This window comes from Bidens hawaiensis, unplaced genomic scaffold (assembly GCF_021521415.1).
Source record: "Bidens hawaiensis isolate Kalapana, Puna unplaced genomic scaffold, B.hawaiensis_p1.1 tig00011475_1, whole genome shotgun sequence".
NCBI lineage: Eukaryota > Viridiplantae > Streptophyta > Magnoliopsida > Asterales > Asteraceae > Bidens > Bidens hawaiensis.
Window position 1 is genome coordinate 205432 of NW_027491898.1, and position 20539 is coordinate 225970.

Sequence of the window (20539 nt, forward strand, 5' to 3'; positions counted from 1 at the left end):
AAAAAAATAAACTTTCCCCATTGTGGCCCAGGGCGCTGCACGACAGGACCACCCTAGGTGTCGGTGCGGCGCGACGGGATACCTGCACAGATCGTTTAAGCCTTAGTTTGTTTTCTAGTTCGTTTAAGGTATAAAATTGTTTATTATAGGCATGTTAGAGCGAATTAAAGTCCAAGTAAACATCATAAAACTAAAATACCATTCCTAATTCGTTTTCCCTTGTCCAAGAGCTGATCTTTGTGAATAAATCGAAGATTCTTTCCTTAAATCGCATTAACTTGCTTAAACGGGCCAAAAAGCCCATATTTGGTTCGTTTTTAGCTATTCTTATATAAACACATCATAATTCCCTGCTGTAAACCTTAACCTAACCCTACTACATCTCCTCCAGCCGTCACCTACCTCTGCTAATTCTCAAACCCTTCGGTTTTTGCATATTCGTTAAAGACACAAGCCTTGACGTTTGACTTTGCTTATACGTTGATCTTTGACTCGCTATATCTCTTGATCCTTTCACTTTCCGGGTAAGTTGTAGACTGTAAAATTGTTCATACATATTCCCTAGTCAATAACCTTCAATCAATTTATGAGATTGAAGGGTATTGATTGGTCAATTGCTTTAAAACCCGATAAAGGGTAAAACAGTCAACAACTTTGACTTCTCGTTTTCTCATACTTCTGGTCGGATTCAATGTTCGGTACAGAAGGATTTTCTTCTCGTAATTAAATTTTAAGGGTTTTGACCAAAACCCGACTCCCGACTCGAAGTTCAGATTCTGGTCAGACTCGACTCGTTTAAACATTAAAATCAACATACCTAGAGTTCTACTCATCCGTTTGGATTGATTCCTGTGGCATTAAGTTTGTTTTTATTTATAGTTTCATATCACAAAGTTTCAGATTCTGATCATTAATCTCGTTGGACATGTATTGGACGACTCGCTTAAATCATTAGTTCGTTTGTTGAATTTATTAATCACTTGCCTTCCATCCAATGTGAGTTTGATCATTCCTCTTTTGTTTTCAAACGTTTTGGGGACATATGTGTACTTATTCATATTTTCTATCTATATATATACACAAAATCGTAAATATAATCATTGTGTGAATATCAGTTGAATGCTATTTGCTAATTGCTACATGTTTAATTGTTTACTTGATAACGTTTCGGAGAGGTCCAACATATCCCCTTGTAGAGGGTTCTCATTAGCATGATCATACGACCGTCTTAGTAACCGGAGCCCGATTCGCTTGGTAAAGGTAAAACGACAACCTTAGTCATTGTAATCAATGCCCGATTCGCTTGGCAACGATTTCATTGGCACACATGATTTGGTTATATGCATGTTTGTTATGATTCGATTGATTATTATCACATGGTTGGTTGCGCATTTATCATTTATCATTTACCAACTACACCACTCCGGCCACCGCCACCAACCCGAACCGGCACCAACAACCTTTTCCGGCGACTCCATGGTTTCCGACGCACCCACCTTTTCCGGAGACTCCATGGTTTCCGGCGCCCCTACCTCCGTTCACCCCATGTCAACCAGCCACCGCTACCAACCATGTCGACCACCGCCACCCAGCCACCACCCCGATTCAGCACCAACAACCTTGCCACCGCTACCAAACCCTTCAACCCAATTAACTCATAAATCAATAAGTAAGCTGCAGACCTTGAAAAACACTTCACAGAGACATTTCGTCCAACACTTGGTGGGCAACCGGAATTGAAGATGAAAAATAAAGAAATGGGTACCTGGGTATTTAGAATCTTGTCGGATATATAAGATAGTTTTTGTAGAAATGATGTAATAAAGAATTTTATTAAGTGTATTATAAATTACCAAAAATAAGAGAAAACAATATGGACGATCCTACCCTTATATGCTTTACTCCATCCAAAGGTCCAGATCACTTCCTACACTACTTAGGAAATGTTCACTTCTTATTCTAACATTGCTATATATATATATATATATATATATATATATATATATATATATATATATATAGGCAGGTTTCATTGATATTTAACAGCCGTGTGTTGGTTTGCAACATATTACGGAAGCAGATTAAGAAGATAAATTTGGTTTTATCAGGTTTTAATGGATCACGACTGATAAATTGTCATTTCAATTTTGTTGTAGGCTATGATTTTGTGTTGTCTTTTGTTGTTGGATACTTTACCCGCCAAGTGCTTTTGGTTATTGGTACATATTTATGAACTATAACCTTTAGTGCGTACATATAGTGGCGCTGTGAATATCGAAGGCTACAAGAGACTTTGGGAGTCACTTCTGGAGCTTTAACATGCATACAGACTATGCAATGAATATCCTTAAGCTACAATAATCACCTCGTGTCGCAACACGCGGGTACAAATCCTAGTTTCATATTAAATAAGAAAGATTTGTTTACCTAGTAATTTGATTTTATTATATGAAATACATTTATTGCAAATATTTAGTACTTTTTTTTTGGGAAAAAATATATTAAAACAATATGTTGGAAAAAATATATTAAAACAATATGTTGGAATACGGTTGCATACGATCTCGGATTGTGGCAAATCACGAAGCATGTGAGAGAACATGGGTTTTGTTTTTAAAGAATTTGGTATTTTTATTTCATTATCTCGTCCAAATAACAGTAGCTAAATATATAGACAAATACCAAACCAACAAATAAGAAAATGATAATAAAATCTTCATGTTCTATACTCCCCCGCAAGTTGGAGCTTGCAGGTCACAAATGCCCAACTTGTTCAGTAGAGACCGCAACTGTCTAGAACCAAGAGCTTTCTTGAACAAGTCAGCAATTTGTTCCTTTGTGTCAATGTGTAACGGCTCAATATCCTTTGACTCCACGCGTTCTCTAACAAAATAGCAATCCATTTTGACATGCTTCGTGCGTTCATGAAAAACTAGATTATTTGCTATATGTTTGACAGCTATATTATCACAGAATAATTGTGTCAGACGGTCTAGGAGACATTCAAATGTTTCAAGAGCCATCGAACCCATAAAACTTCACTGACTGTCGATGCCATAGCCCGATACTCAGCTTCAGCAGAAGACCTGGATACAACAGATTGTCTTTTCGATTTCCAAGAAATAGGAGCCCCTCCTAGAAGTAAAACATAATCGGTTCATGACCATCTTGTATCTTGACACCCAAGCCAATCTGAATCGGTATACCCAATGAGATTCACCCCGCCACTATTGGAAGTAAAATACCTTGACCAGGAGTGGACTTCAAGTATCTGAGAACTCTTATAGCTGCTTCCATATGATTCTGCCTAGGATCAGCAACGAACTGACTAAGAATGTTCACAGGATAAGTAATGTTGGGTCTGGTCGCTTGTAAATAGAGAAGTCGACCCACTAATCGTTTATACTTGCTAGCATCAACGCGCACTTCTTCATCGTCCCTACCAAGTTTGGTGTTCTGTTCCATAGGAAAAGCACTTGGTTTACAACCTAACATGCCACTATCTTCTAAAATGTCCATCACATACTTTCTTTGACTGAGGACAATACCATCTTTTGTCCTTGCTACTTCGATTCCTAAAAAGTATTTCAGAACACCAAGGTCTTTAATGCTGAATTTTCTGTCAAGAAAACTCTTTGTTTCTTCAATTTTCTTTGAGTTGTTACCCACTAATATAACATCATCTACATAAATAAGAGCCGCCACAAATGAACTTCCTCTTTTAAATATAAAAATTGAGTGATCAGGTTTAGATTGTTCAAATCCAAACTCAAGCAAAGCCGATGTAAACTTTTGATACCAATTCCTGGATGCATGTTTCAGCCCATAGAGTGATTTCGTTAGCTTGCAAACCTTTGTTTCTTTCCCTTTATCAAAACCTTGTGAAATCTTCATGTAAATTTCTTTGTTCAAGTCACCGTGCAAAAATGCATTATTGACATCCAACTGATGAATTATCCAATTCTTCTTTACTGCAACAGCCAAGAGTGTACGAATGGTGACAAGTTTTGCCACGGAGGCAAAGGTGTCATAGAAGTCAATTCCTTCCATTTGAGTGAAACCTTTTGCTACTAACCTTGCTTTGTAACTTTCTATTTCCCCATTTGGTTTGTATTTTAATTTGTACACTCACTTTGAATCTATAGCTCTTTTTCCATCCGGTAGATCCTCAAGGGTCCACGTACCATTAGTCTCAAGTGCCTTTATTTCTTTCTTCATTGCCTCTATCCTATTTTTATCCTGAACAACTTGCTTAAAAGTCTTTGGCTCATCATTTAAACTAATGGCCGTTAAAAAGGCTTTATCTGAATTAGAAAATTTATCATAAGAAATAAAATTGGCAATAGGATATACCGTCGAGGACTGTTGAGGTAAAGCTTGATCGACAGATGGTGGGAGATTCACAACATAATCATTGAATCGAGCAGGACAAGTTCTAGTTCGTTTTTCTTTGGTAGGCTCTTCATGTTCTGTTTCTGTTTGGGTCTTGGGTTCGGGCGCATTGGCTTGCACAATGTTTTCAGTTTGGGCCATGGATTCGGCCACTTGGGTCAGCCCTTCATTTTGTGGCAAATTTTCATAGTCTGTATCAGTTTGCATGGCATCACCTTCATGCATGTTATTATTCATGTCATTGTTTGGGTTATCTGGTTCTGGCCCATTCTCTTCAAATATGTTTCCCGTGTTTTCGTTTGGATTTTGATCATCATAATATCATATTGGAAACTCAAAAATTTCCGGTTCTACATCTTCCTCTTGGTTAATGTATGAATCGTAAGGAAATGTGCTTTCAACAAACCTCACGTCTCTAGACACAATCATTTTTCCATTCTTTGCATCATAAATCTTGCAACCCTTAATACCCCGTGGTTAACCCAAAAATATTCCCGGTCTCCCCCGTTCCTCAAACTTGTCCCCCTCGTTTCAGTGCTACGATAATAAGCAAGGAACTCAAAAACCTTTAAACTTTCATAATTTGGTTTTTGTCCATAAACGATCTCATAAGGGGTTTTGTTTTCAATGACTTCCAAAGGAAGATGATTTATAATGTATGCTGCCGTCATAATGCATTCTCCCCAAAAATGTGTGGGCAACTCAGCTTCAAATTTCATAGCCCTTGCTGTTTTGAGGAGATGACGGTGTTTTCGCTCCACCACTCCGTTTTGTTGCGGGGTATGTGGGCAAGTGGTCTCCAAAAGAATACCATGTTCGGTGTAGAAGTTAAGCATTCTGTTCTAGGTAAATTCATCTCAATTATCACTTCTAATTCTCTTGACTATTTTATTAAACTGCGTCTTAATCATTTTGTGAAAACCAATTAAACAATCACTCACCTCAGACTTGTGTTTTAAAATAAATACCCACACAGACCGACTAAAATCATCAACTATTGTTAAAAAATAGTTAACACCTGTGAGTGAAGGAGTTATATACCTTCCCCATATATCACAATGTAAAAGCTCAAAACAGCTTTGGGTTTTTAATGAACATATTGGAAAAGGCAATATGGTAAATTTGGCCCTAGTGCAAGAACCAAAAAACGTACCGTTTATTCCCAAAGAGTCATTTTTAACAAAATCCAAAAGGCCAAGTTTCCCATGCGAAGCATGTCCAAGACGTTTATGCCATAAATCACTAATAGTTGCCATTGCTTTTCTCGCGCTTCCAACCATGCTCATATGATATAGGCCTTGTTTACATTTACCTACCCCAATCAACCTCCTCGAGTTCAAGGCATGCATAACACAAAATTCCAGGAAAAACGTTACAGCACACTGCAAATCATTCGCTAAACGACTGACAGATAAAAGATTGCAAGTAAATGTTGGAACGTGTAAAACATTGTTAATTCGTATTCCATTGGGTAGGATGCATGACCATCTTCCTTCCACCGGAATGGACAAACCATTGGGTATAGAAACGGGCAACTCACATGTTCTCTTCAGATCATTATCAAACCAATTAAGCCTGTGAGTTATGTGATCGGTAGCACCTGAATCCACAACCCACTTACTACTGGTGTCAAATTTACCTTGTATATTGGCAAATGGCGAGGTTTTTGTTTTAACTGGGGCGCCTTTAAGAGCAAAAATTCCAAGAAACTGCTGATATTGATTGTTGTTTAAGCCGGGAATAGGACTAGTATCGGCTTCGTTGTGGTACATGTTTATGTTGTTTTGTTTTGTTTTTTTTAACAAACTAAAATAAACAATTACATAAAGTAAATTGTTGTCAATTCTCACAGAAGACAACAAACACCTCCATGTCCTTCATTCTTTGTCATTCTTTGTCATTTCTTTTCTCTCACACCTAACTCAACTTTATACTCAGGCAAGCAAATAATTACCACAGCCAAAATTACAATTCTTGCCCAACTTACAATCTTGTGCTCGCCAATTTCAACTTCGTAACCAAATTAGATATAGGGTTTTCAGAAAGAGAGCAACGCGGTGATCTTGTGGTGATTGTTTGATAGTGATGGCGGCTGATTTGTTTTGATTAGCGTTTGGCGCGGCGACAACAAACGGTCGTTAAAGATATCGGCGATGGCGTAAGAGAAAAGGGCTGATGAGTGGCTGCAAATCTTGAACCAGCCGGTTGTGCGACGGCCGGAGCTTCGGCGACGGCGGCGGCGGTGGTGAGTTTAGGGTTTGGATAGGTTCAAGCGATGGATACCCGTCTGATACCATAAAGAATTTGGTATTTTTATTTCATTATCTCGTCCAAATAAGAGTAGTTAAATATATAGACAAATACCAAACGACAAATGAGGAAATGATAATAAAATCTTCATGTTCTATAGTTTTTGCGTCCACATTGCGGGTCATAAGTCTAACTTGTCATTATTTGATTGATTTTTAACTGTTGACTAATTTTACAAACAAGCCTATGGAAGAATCAACGAAAGAAGATAATAATCAATTACATATTTTACATAGACTAAAACTCAAGTTGCGTTCTGGCATATCGTGTATACCTGTACATGATAAGACATGAACATGAAATATGTATACATATACACGACACGAAATATCGTGTACCTATAATCTAAACCTGAGCACGAACATGTTAATACCAGGTATACACGATACGACACAATAAGAGCCAGTGGCGGATCTAGACCATAATCTCAGGGGTAACGTTCAAAAAATTTTTTTTTTGCCGTATTTCATACAATGTAAACGAATTTTTTTTTACCGTATTTCATACAATAACCGAATTTTTTTTTACGATATTTCATACAATAGTTTTTTTTTTAACTTGCTTTGGACCGATATCATCATTTTCTTGTAACTTTCGTTTAAAAAGATTACTAATAAGACTTTGTTGTTTCATCTTCCAAGTTTCCTAATTTTAAAAGGGACAAAATTTAAACCATAAATCTATAATCAATTTCAAAATACACATAAATCCTAAATCCCTAATCAATTACAATTTCCAATTTATATTATCCGAATATCCAACAAACCTTAATTAGTCATTCAGTTGTTACCAATGGGGTGGTGCTCCATTGGCAAACGTAAAGCCTTTAAAACGCCTAGGTTTGGAGGGGAGGTCTTGTGTTCAAATGCTAAAGACAACAAAAATTAAAAGAAGTTCACTGTTAAAAAAATTATTTAATTGCCCATAAACAATTCCAAATTAACAATTTTTATAAACAAATAAACAATTACAATTTTAAGTAGAAGTAGAAGAATACCTAAATTGAACTAGTATAATTCAAACTGCGGACGAGGGAGTGAGGGACTGAAGGAGCACCGACCGTTGGCTACTCGGCTGCAGCATGCAGGGGGTTGGGCCAGTCTGGGGCGGAAGCCACGACTGAATGAAACTTTGTTTTGTTGAATGTTGATGTCCGACCTAAACCAAACGTTTAAGCATAAAGGACAAACAATAAATGGTTTTATTTAGTTTGTGCTTAAATTTGGTTGGGCTTTAATTGGTTTCAGCTTTTAATTTGGTTGGACTCTAAACAAATAGTGGTAACATTATATTTTTTCAGGGTAGAGAAATACGAAAACCGACCAAAACATATAAAATTTGTACTACCGAAGAAAAGTTGAAGGGTAGCGGAGGCTACCCCTAGTTATATGCTACGTCGCCATTGATAAGAGTTGTTTAGAAACACGAACCTACAACTACGAGGAGGCCGTAATGTCGAAGGGAATCGCAGATGTGGAGAGATAGACCGGAGAATTGAAGGGCTGTGACTACCGGAAATATGAAGGGAAACCACCGGAATACTGGAGATCCGGAGAGTAAGAATTGGAGAATGTTTTGTGCGCCATCTGCTTGATGTTGGATTGAAATGATGTGCATCGTGTTCAATTATTTGGTATAAAAATTAGGGTTAACTATGTAGGGTATATAACATATTATATTATTTTATATATTTATTTATAAAAAAAATCAAATCAGGTACTACACGTACTTGACAGATAAACGAGTATTTTAATTGTTTAGACAAGAAAATTAACAGGTTGATTCGTGTCTACCTGCTTAGTACACGAAACTTGTTAAAGTCATACCTGAAATCTGTTAAAGTCGTGTAGCTTCTTGTCGGGTATTCGTGTATCGTGTGTAAGTTACCAACCCTAGCATGGAGCTCGAAAGTTGACCAGTATAAACACACGTGATCCATATTTGCTTACGTATCAGGAATGCTTTAGCTTGTTCATACTCAGCCACATGATGGCACTCCGCTCGACCGATCCTCAATCAACAGCAACATTGTCGTAGCGAACCCATATCACCCAAGTCTATTTATCTTACGTTGGTTTCAACATGAAATACGAAGAAAAATAAGTGGACTCAGTCAAAAGATCCTCTTTCTATCATTAATAGTTACATCTATATCTATATATCTATTAAAGAAATACCTATTTTGAACCCATACCTCTAATTTCCTAAAATATTAAGTTATCTTATTATTTCTTGATATTAAATTAATTCAAAACTAAAACAATTTTACTTCTGGATGAAGCCGTATCTCCCATGACCCAATCCAATTAACAAAACCTAAATTGTCATTGAAAATAGTTCTTTCAAACCCTAAATCTTCATCGCCTACTCTCAAGGCGATCAGCGAAGACGAAGACGATCAACACGATTTACAACCACGTTCACTCTGGTCTCCTACACGAATCCCTTCAGATCGAAGTCTGCTTTCAATACTCCCTGTATCGTGTCATCCTCCCTTCCAATTGATAATCAATTGCAAGTATTGTTCATGTTAATCCTTTGTGGTTCGTAATCAATGTTTGGTTGGTAATTAGGGTTTAATTTTTTTATGGGAATCTAATCGATGCTTAGATTTCAATCTAAATATTCCGCTTTTGTTTCATTCATAGTCTATTTATGTGTTACAATTCGCTATATACGATGATTAATTGGTTAGAGGCTTTTAAATTTCCTGCTTAATTTTGTTCGGTTAGGGTTTACTTTTGGGGTGCTTTTAGTTATGTTGCCCTATGGTCTAGGGAAAGAACTTTGTTGAGACTTGAGAGTTTAGTTTAGGTGGTCAATTGTTTGTAAAGGGTTGGGTAAAGTGGGTTAAAATTGTGCATAGAAGACAAGTATTGCTCCATTTTTTTAATGTTGGTTTTGAGTCAAGTTAAGTGTGTTTTTATGGTCCTTCATGAAGCTAAACAAAGGTTGGGTCAGTTTAGTGAACTATTCGTTTATGTTTGTTCATAAAATAAACGGACGAACTTGAACACATGTTATGTGGTTTAGTAACGGAACCGAATTGTAGTCTATAATGACCACCTTGAAACCGTCAAAACAATGCTTGTAGTATTATCGAGGTAACTTTTTAGGGTATTATTTGTTTAATTCTCCATTTCCACAAATATTCCATCTATTAATTGTTTATTTTTCATTTTCAAAATAAGCTTATAGTTCCAAACTACATTACATTCATGTATTTTAGGTGTCAGCATCTTTGAACTCACACAAATACTTCGTAGTACATTCCGGGTCCCACCTATATATCTAGCAAGGAACAGAAAGTTATGAACAACAGCAATGGGCAGTCAAAATTGCTGATTTTTTGAAGTATGCATGTCATATTCTTATTTAGTTTTTGACTTTATGGGTAACTTTTTATATAGTTTTATATATATGTGTATATATATATATCTTAACTTGGGTAACGGCAAAGTATCAGAAAGAAAGAACCGAAAGCACAACGTTTTGGCTGGGATTTGGAGGGAAAGAAAATGCTAGCACTAACAAAGTATCATTGGAAACCATTAGAGATCCTCCTATGTTTCCATATTCTATATTTCCCGTTTTAAAATTTCCATTTCATTATATTTTGCACCTGTTTACTATATTAATTAGTTTTCAACAATATGTTTAGTTTCTGAGACAAGATGATGTTCAACACAATCTGGAAAACACTCTGCAAACTAGATTGGTAAATTTTCAGATTGGTCCACACCATGTCTGGGAAGTCAATATAATATATAATGGGACTCAACGACAAAGAGGATGTTTTAGTTGAATACTTGTAAAGTGTATGCATGCATACTTTTTTTCATATACTATGTTTGCTGGTAATAATACGTTTAGTTTGACCCCCAAAGCCACCAAATTTGTTGTATTTTTTTTTTTTTGTAATTGTTGAATTTATTTTTATTTCTAATTTGCAGGACATGGCATTTGTTGTGGTTAATTGAGGTACCAATGTTATGATTGTAGTTTTCTTTTGTATTTGATAGCAAAATAACCTTGTAATGGGTTCGATCAGGTTAGGTCACGAGCAAAAACGTGTTTTTTTGGGTTGAACTGTGTGGTTTTTACATATGCTTATATCTTTTGTAACATTTTATCCTTAATTAATCTTTGTTACATAACATGTGTGGAAAGAATGTTTCTTCATTTTGTTATTTTATATCTTTGTTATAAACTGGTCCGTGGGCATTTTCGAAAGTTAGCAGAGTAAATTTACATATTCTTGAAAACCAAGTACTAGAAGATCAACTAACAAATGATGCGTTCAGATGCCAAATCATATTATTATTATTGCCATAAATTTGTAAGCCTTCAATTTGTTATAACTACAATGTTATAACATCTTAAGTAAAATTACCTGTTGGCTGTTGGTATGAATATAGGCTTTATAATTTAATAAAATATATTATCATATATTTTAATTGATGTTTTATAATCCGCCCGTGTGGCATATGGATCAGTGATAAGGAAATATTTAGTAGCTAATAAAGATTATATTATAAGTTTTCACTTTTGTATTTAAACATTCTACTAGGTAACTTTATTTTTAGTGACTTTATGTTCTTCAGTATTATATTTTCGTATGAATATCAATTGCAATTATAAATTATGTTGATGTATCAAAAAACGCATTCAAATATAACTTGTCATTTCAAATTATATATGTGTGTCGTTGACACTTTCTATATTTCCATCCGTGCCGTACACATGTCAATAACCTAGTATACAATAATGTGATGAAACATCTTGATTGTTGTAATGATCAATTTCAATTTCAAAACGAACTCGAGTATTTAAAAGCTAATCGGCTTAAACGCATTTAATAATTAAAGTTACGAAACCAAAAAGATTACATGTTTATTAGTTTATATATGGCATCATATGAAGGTAGCATGTCGACATATTAAAAGGCTTTAATAGTATACATGTACATATTCAAAGTTGTCATCTTAACTATAGCATGTCGACATATTATTATAAGCACTCGTCTTTTTAAAAATTCTAAAGCATTAAGTTGTTTTCAAGATATATCATTTGACTAAGTTATTATTTGAAACTGTTTATTTCACGAGCCAATCAATAGTTTTAAATCTCACAGTTATCATATTCAATGTATCATAAATCATATGGATTCCATAACTAAACCAAAATTTATTAATGCCAGAATTTGATTTACGAATCTAATGAACTTGCCATAAATAAATCAGTCCAGATTAAACGCACCATAAAACATTAATTACAATGAGATTCGACATTTTTAACATTTAATGAGTCAATAGTGCCTCAAAATGCTATATTTTCAAGTTTTCATATAACCAATCAGACTAATGACAACACTATATGTAAACTTTTTAAACAACAATGGTTCTAAACTCGCTAGTATGGTTTGTAAACGACTCGAGCTCGCGTAAGCTTGACTCGCAAAGTTGACACTTTCAAAGATAACTCGACAATTAAGAATTTGAATTTTGGAGGGGATAAATAAATATAACTTTATATATCATAAAAAAAACCTGGTGGGGCCATATAACTTCCAAGATCCCGCAACCCCCACAATTTCATTCATTCATTCAATCAATCAATCATCTATTCTATTATTATTATTATTATTATTATTATTATTATTATTATTATTCTACTACTCCCATGGACTCGTCTTCCTCTTTGGATCCCCCTGTAGAAACCCTAATAACTCCTCACCATTTTATTTAACTCACTCGATTAACCTCTTTACTCCATCATATCATCTTCACTCGCATCATTTCTAGGGTTTTTAACATCCAACACACGCCCGAGGTCTCATCGTATACTTACTACTAACACCTTACCTTATTATTTATATGTTTACCATCACTTTGCTTTTACTGCTCCGATTCCATCATTGTTCTAATCATTTTTATTATTTATTATTAGTTTGAGTATAAGCAATAGGCTTACTGAGTTAGGGTTTAATCGGACGAACAAAGTTTATTTACGATCATGTCTGTTAATTCTTCACACTCCGAGCTTGCCAAAACCGAGCAGATAATCACCGAATTCTTCGCAAAGAGTTTGCATATTATACTCGAATCCAGGTCTCCGGTGGTGTCGTCGCGTAATTACAACACAGAGAGGTTGTATTCGCCTTCACCGAGTATGAGGCCTAGGGATAAGTGGTTCAATTTGGCTCTTAGGGACTGTCCGGCTGCACTTGAAAACATTGATTTCTGGCGGCAGAGTAATTTAGAACCTATGGTGGTGGATGTGGTTTTGGTTCAGCGGCCGGTTAATTGGGACTCCACGAGAAGCTCACCGAAAGTGGGACTTGAAAGGAACTTATCGTCGAAAGATTATCGGTTTCCTGGTATTTGGAAGTCGGATTGTGATGAGTTCGGGTGTGATGGAAGTCATGGAACTAGTGAAAAGATTATTGAGAGATGGATTGTGCAGTATGATAATAAGAAGGGCTGCAAGGACGGGTTTCCTGGGAACTATAAAAGATTAAACTCGACAAGCTCGCACGCGTTATACAAGAAGTCGATTTTGCTTTTGAGATCGTTGTATGTGACTGTGAGGCTTTTACCTGCTTACAAGGTATTTCGTGAGGTAAACTCGTCGGGTCAGATTCGGTCGTTTAGCTTAATCCACAGGGTGTCTTCGTCTGTTGAGCCGTTCACCCGTAAAGATGAAGCTGAAATGCAGCAGTTTATGTTCACTCCTGTGGATACTTCTAGTGGTAAACTTTGCGTTTCGTTATTGTATCTTCCGTCAATTTCGGACACCGCTTCTGAGTCGTCCACACCGATGTCCCCACAATTTATACCAGATTATGTTGGTAGTCCATTAGCAGATCCGTTAAAAAGACTGCCTTCACTCTCGATGCCACAATATTCACCATCGTCTTCACCATTTGCAAGGCGACACAGTTGGAGTTATGATGCCAATAGGGTGTCAGCATCACCGCCATCAGCATTGCCGTCTCCTTCGCCAACATATTCAGAATCAAGAACTTTGCAGGCTAAATATGGCAGCCATAGACCACCTGTTAGTTCAAGATACACTTCATTAGAACCGGCTCAGGGTCATGTTAAAGATATTGGTTATGATGAGTATTTGCCTTCGCCTAACTTCTCACCGTCTCCATCTCCATCACCGCCTGTTGGAAGTAATATGTTGAAGGTTCTTTTAAGGTCTGATAGTGCACCTGTTTACATACCTGCTTCTAGGCTTGGGGATGCGCCTTTGTCTTCCAATAAGATGGTTTTGCCCTTTTCGCCGCCTCTGAAAGGCATTAGACCAAGTCTTTCGTTAGTGGAGAGGAGCTCAAGTATTACCACAACTGCTGGAAAGGTACTTTAGTAATGCAATTATTTGTTAGCTTTCTTCATGATCTAGAATCGCCTCAAACTGTGCTCAAATGAGATATGATCAAAATATCACAAGGGTGTTTGAGATACAATTTTTATAACTCTATTTATCTTTGCAACTTACCTTGTAAAAGAATTATCATTGGAAGTTTTATTCAAATTAGACAAAATACATCTAGTCCATTAAATTGTGCATATTTTGTCGGTTAATGATCAATATGACAAGTAACGAAGTTATCAGCACTTCTGCTTGTGTTCGTCATGACTAGTACTTCATTCTTTTGGATGTTCTGAATTATAAGTTTTTGTTATTTTACTACGAAACCGCATAGACATGGTTGAAAAGGAAGTTCCTGAAATGCAAGATAAAGTGGATTGTAATTTGTATGGGTTACATATACTGGAGTTTAACATCATAATATGTTGTTATAATATGGAATTATGCATAAAAATGGCTAATTAAGTTATTTTGCATGATTTAGTTATCTCTGAGAGAAGAAGAGATTGCAAGGATGTCCGGTGTGAAGATTTCATCCAACAACTCCCTGCATAAATCTTCTTCTAGAAGCTTTAGTAGGTTATCATTTGAAGATAGTTATGATGACTCGGATTTTTCAGGCCCCTTTGTATTGGATGACGATGGCATAATGGATCCTGGTAGCAGGTATGCAAACATAACATTAGATCCTATTTCTTGCACGCTGTTAAAGTATTATGCTGATTTGTGAACTTGTTATATATTTTGTTCCATAACATTACATAGGAGATGAGGAAAAACAAGGGATTAGAAGGTGATATTAGTTGTAAGTTAGCATGGGGTTTTTCATATCTGTTAGATTTGCTCTTTTGTGACCTTATGCTTATCCTTTGTTTGTTGAAAATGCTAGTTGTCTTATGTGTATGTCGATTAGAGTTGATAGAATATAATCATAAGTTCTAAAAACTTGTTAATTTTAGCTTCTTCATTAGTTATCTTTAGTTCAGATAATTCATTCATTCTGTGTGACACTCGGGGGCCCATTGCTTCCATACCGTATTTGCTAGTTTGTTTAGGCAATATGCAATAAATAAGGGTAAACAGGTGTGGGATGAAGAAAATTTGATTATTTTGTGTATTGTTATTGTTCAAGCCTGTAGAACAAATTAATACAGTTGGTTCATGGTTTGGTTTTGGTAGGTTGGTGGTTAAAATGGTTTGGGCGATGGTTTGGTTGTCTGTTAGGTTTAGTAACAAAAGTCTCATAAGTCTTGTTGCAGTTTGGTCAAGGAGGAATTTAAGTATTTACACCTGTTAAAAAATTATGTCAATTATTATGCTTGTTGGGCATATCATTGGATTTCAATATATTTAATGCACATGTCTGTATGTAGACACTATACACAAAAAATCCTCAATAGTAGTCAATGCCGTCTATGAAATGGCAATACGACCTTGATATCACTTGACTGGTGAAATAGATGCTTGTTGAAAATATGTAGGATATCTCTACCACCTGTTTGATACTTATCCTAGCAAAAAAATAACTAAGTTTTTGTTATATAATTAACATAAATATTGAAGATTAACTATTAATACTTGTAATGATTATTTTTAATGATCATACTTCTTTGGTCACTTGGATTAGCTTTGTCCCGCCCTGCGTCATAGTCTAAGCAGCTATAATTCATATATTATGAATAAAAAATGTGCGAATATTATTTAATATTGTTGACATTGCAGATATGCATATTTCAGATCTCTGTTAATTTGCTAAGAGATACTTTGACTAAATATTCATCTTCATTTTGCTTAACATCGGTCGAGTTTTCTGTTAATAGTTAGTGTGTCAGATATGCTAATAATAGTTATTTTATATCACTTGTAAATTAATATTCTTTTCTAGAAAATAATTCAGGAGGTATTATGCATTAATAACACTTTGGGCGACTTTCGATGTGTTTTGACTTATTGACCCACATCCTAACCTAAATTCTTTATTTATTTTGTTTTTTTTTTGAATTTCAGAAGCAATTTTGAAAACTGGCATAATATCATATTTTCCCAACCAAAAAAGTTAATATCAAATATACCCATTGCAAATACTTAAAATTTCATGTTTACCCATTTCATTAAATACCATTTATAATACAATTATATCCTTCTCTTTCTTCTTGCACCCCAAACCCTCACATCCTAATGTAAATTTCAAGGGAAGAGTATAATCATCATAATTCTGAAAATAGGTATATTTGATATTATGATTTTTTATTGGGCAAATATGCTATTATACCAAGTTTTGAGGGGGTTATTTATTATCGCTTTATTTACTAGTTTGGGTACCATAATTTTGCCTTTCTTTATGATTTCATTACCATTCATAGTAATTCTAACACTTTATGATCTTGCAGACCCGGTTCATCTGATCGATCAGGAAATCCAGGCACACCACATGAACGTATAAAATCACAAGATGCTGCAGTTGGTGCTCTCGTTCAGATGTTAAAAAAAGCACCACCTCTACAACAAGACCTGAATCAGTCACAAAACGTGTGCAAAACTTCAAGGCCTGAATATTCGTGCAATCAGATTCAAGTTCATGATCATCACCCACACCCACACCCACACCCACCTGTTGGTTCTTCAACCATGTCATCTTCTAGGGTTTCTGGCATCAAGACCACATCTGATGCGTTAGAGGAGCTCAAAGTGTATATGGATGTGAAAATGATGCTGTTAAGGCCGTCCGGTAAGCCCTAGAATGATGTGTGTGGAAAACATTGATGATGATGGTCTTGTTTTGGTTTAGATGTCGAGCGGTACTCTATTATAAAAGCTGGTCGTATGGTTGGTTATATTCGTTTTGTTATATCGGGGTTGTCTTTGTACATATTTTTAACTGTTGGTATATATGGTAGCTTTCATTACAAAACATGGCTTCTTGATTGGTGCACACCTAGTTGCATCATTGTTCTATTTATTTTTATAGCACTGGGCAGTGGACAGAAGGGGTTTTTGAGAAACAATAGCAGCCTGCTCATTTTTGTCTTTGTTTCTTCTGCAACACTTGTGAAGATCTTAATTAAAATTATTTCAGTAGTTATTTTATATCCAGTCATCTTGCTTTCTGTGTGATATCAATTAACTCCAAACAAAAACCGCAAAAATAGAAACATAATTTGCTTGAAAGACTTTAATGGGTTTTGACATGAAGAGTATGAAAGGACTGCATGATTAAGTTTGGTTATGGACTACAACCCACCTTAGAACCAATGTATAGGGTTTTAGATTTTCATAATTGATCGGTCTGGTTAATTTCGTTATTGGAAAAGGTTTGGTGTTATTTGAAAAGGTTTGGCTAGCCGTGGGCGTTGGATGTAGATGAATTTAAGCTAATTTCAGATAGTAACAAGTTATATATGTATGGTCAAAACAAAATATTAGCATTCCTTTTAATTTAGAATGAGGAAAAACGACAATTGCTATGTAACCTTTTGGACATACAATTAATTGAGTTTTTTTGGAACTATACAAACTTGTGTGAATTTAACTAGTAATGTTTGGTCGGTACCATATGGTTTACCGGAATCCTACCTTTGTGTCACCGTTCATTGGGTCGATTCGGTTTCTTGGTAAATGATGAGACACACCATCACGTTTGAAAACTTTCTATGTCCACATACTGCCCAAAATTGTTTGAAGTTCTAGATGAGATAATAACGACTTTTAACTTGAGGAAAAAAATATTTCAATGTCATTTGAAAACGCAACAAACAATACAAATCCGATTGAAAAACTTTACTTAAAATATACACCGCTTTGCAACGGAAAAGTTTTTTCATGCTCAATGCATTGCCCATATTATTAATTTGGTTGTTCAAGACGGTCTCGCCAATGAAACAATTAACGGAGGTTTGAAATGCTTTGCATATATGTTACAAGATGTTTTCAAAAGTGAGAAAAAAAGACATATTAAATACAAAAATTATTACAAATTGGTGAAAAGAAAATATTTGGGGCCTAATTGGGACGTTCCAACCTGTTGGAACTCAACTTGTCATATGCTCTCGTGTGCATTTGCCCAACAAGAAACATTACAAGCATTTCATAAAATTCTTGTGGATTGGTGCGAAACCGATATGTTTCCGGATGATGTTTAGGTAAATATCTGTTACTTTATGGAGTTTCTTGATGTTTTCAAAACCACAACCACTAAATTATCAAGGGTTTACTATCCTACTAGTTGTTGGGTGGTGCAAGAATTATACATCTCTTTGAATTTTGAATAGTTTGAAAACAAGAATTATCGTTTCAATTGTCTTGTTGAACCAATGAAAGATAAGTTTAAAAAATATTTTTAAAGATTTACCACCGATGTTTACATGTGCCGCCGTTTTAAACCCCTATTTGAATGTTGTCGGAGTTGAGGCATTGGAGGAAATATATGACAACTTAGGTATGCATGAGATCGACCCGATGTTGTCAACGCAAGCGAAGGAATCTTTCAACAACTCCCTTCAAGAAATTTATGGTCATTATTTCCTAATTTATGATCCAAGCTCAAAGTCAAATATTGTGCGACAAACAAGTAGGTTAAGTAAGGACAAACTTATAACAGTGATGAATGTTGTTCGTGAGTTAATGGCTAAGCGACAAAGGGGAAACACACCAATAAGTGAACTTGGTCGACATAGTGTAGCAAACTATGTTGAAAGTGCATCAACCATAGAAATTCGCAACCTTGATGTTTTGGCTTGGTGGAAAGGAAAGCAAAACGAATTTCCTATTCTTTCCGCTATGGCTCGTGATTTGCTAAGCATCCAAGCTTCAATTGTTGCTTCGGAATCGGGTTTTTCTCTAAGCGGAAGGATATTTCAATGGAAGAACAAAACTCACTCTGGAGTCGTTAGAGATGTGCATTTGCCTAAAGGATCATTTGGACGCGGTGGATTGTATACAAGACAAGGCAAACTTTGAAGATGAAATACCACTTGAACGTCCAATTCATGATCAAGAGGTGGAAGAAGGACTATCTTCCGGGCTATTGGGTGAAAAAGACGAAGACGAAGGCAACTAAGAAGAAGAGTTTGGAGACGTTTGAAGAAGTTAAATTTGGATTTATGTTAGTCATGTTTTATGTATTCACACCCGAATCACCCGATTAACTTTAATGTAACCGGTTTTTATTTATTATTGGTCTTACTTTAATGTAACCGGTTTTTATATATTATTAATGTTTTATGTACCGGTTTTAATGTAACTGGTTTTTAAAGTGTAACAGGTTTCTTTTAGAAAAGATTATTTTTTTTAAATAGCCACTTAAAGTCATAAATCATAAACCTATATAAACAACCACTTCATTTCATAGTGTAATGACGAACATTTTATGTACAACAACAAACTACAAACATTATTAAACATAAAAACCAAATAACAAGCACCGTTCGTCGTCTTTATCCTGCTCTCTACGCCCATTAAGCGCTGTTGCCGGGGGCTGAAGTTGAAGAGCCAGACGGCTCTCCCGCTTCCTCTTTGATGATGTCCAAACATTTTTTTTTTTCGGGCAATACTTATTAGTTTTCAGAAACTTCTCACAGTATTTGCACCACGCCATTTCCTATGAGTCTGTCATAGCACACAAGTTATAGTGCGTCCAAACATCCGAGCATCTTGTGATTTCGATTACCATGACAACATTATCATTGCTTGCTGTGGCTTGCTGGTTTAGGAGAATTTGCGATTTAAAGTGTGTTTTAGAGTTAGAGAAGTGGTTTAACTAATCCTAAAGATAACCTATCTATCTATAGTAGGGGCATTTACATATATCACCTCCCTAACTTCCTTTATTACATATTTCCCCAATGCTAAATATTAAATTACATATTTCCCCTCCCTACACCACATGTATTACACATCTCCTCATTTCTTTTAAACTAACTAATGACCATTTAACCCTTAATAAACTAATTTACACATATTCCCTTCTTAATAGTAACAATTACATATATCTCCAATTTAAACCCAAACCGAGTTGGTTTTAAGATGAACATATTGAAGCCAATAAATTCAATTGGGGTCGATTTTTTTAATCGCTAAAAAAAGTTCGGTAGTAGTTATGTATAAAACACATTGATATGGTTATATAATATATAAAATTTCAACTGCTTTTCTATATATGGGTACGAAATAAATTTATTTAAATTGATTTTATTAATTACAATAAAGAAGTATCAACGTTAAAATGTCAAATTACGTAAAATTCACTTGAGCTCAAATAAATATAGGGGCATTTGCATATAGTTGTAAATGGTCATCAAAGACTAGAAAGGGAAACATGTAATTTAAGGTTTAGCATTGGGAAAATACGCAATAAAGGAAGTTAGGGAGGGGATATATGTAAAAATCCCTTTATAGTATGTGTGTGTGTCTAATATAGTCAAAAACCGGTTCCAACGGTCCAAAAACGGCTATATAGCCG

The 20539-nt window shown here is 35.4% G+C and overlaps 2 protein-coding genes across 2 annotated transcripts in view; one reads left to right on the plus strand and one right to left on the minus strand.

The window, feature by feature from the left end:
• LOC143538119 (glutathione S-transferase zeta class-like) overlaps positions 1–20539 on the minus strand; it is a 275556-nt gene that overhangs the window by 107852 nt on the left and 147165 nt on the right. The window lies entirely within an intron of this gene.
• On the plus strand, positions 12634–16990 carry LOC143538133 (autophagy-related protein 13b-like). The gene is made up of 3 exons (XM_077031752.1): positions 12634–14067; positions 14567–14748; positions 16473–16990. The coding sequence occupies exons 1-3, from the start codon at positions 12718–12720 to the stop codon at positions 16819–16821; spliced, it is 1881 nt and encodes a 626-aa protein (XP_076887867.1). The 5' UTR covers positions 12634–12717; the 3' UTR covers positions 16822–16990.

Excerpts from the sequence above, each read along its gene's own strand:
- LOC143538133 (XM_077031752.1), top strand. The coding sequence starts at position 12,718 with ATGTCTGTTAATTCTTCACACTCCGAGCTTGCCAAAACCGAGCAGATA. Across the intron at positions 14,068-14,566 it reads TTACCACAACTGCTGGAAAG|TTATCTCTGAGAGAAGAAGA; the intron begins GTACTTTAGTAA and ends TGCATGATTTAG. Across the intron at positions 14,749-16,472 it reads ATAATGGATCCTGGTAGCAG|ACCCGGTTCATCTGATCGAT; the intron begins GTATGCAAACAT and ends ATGATCTTGCAG.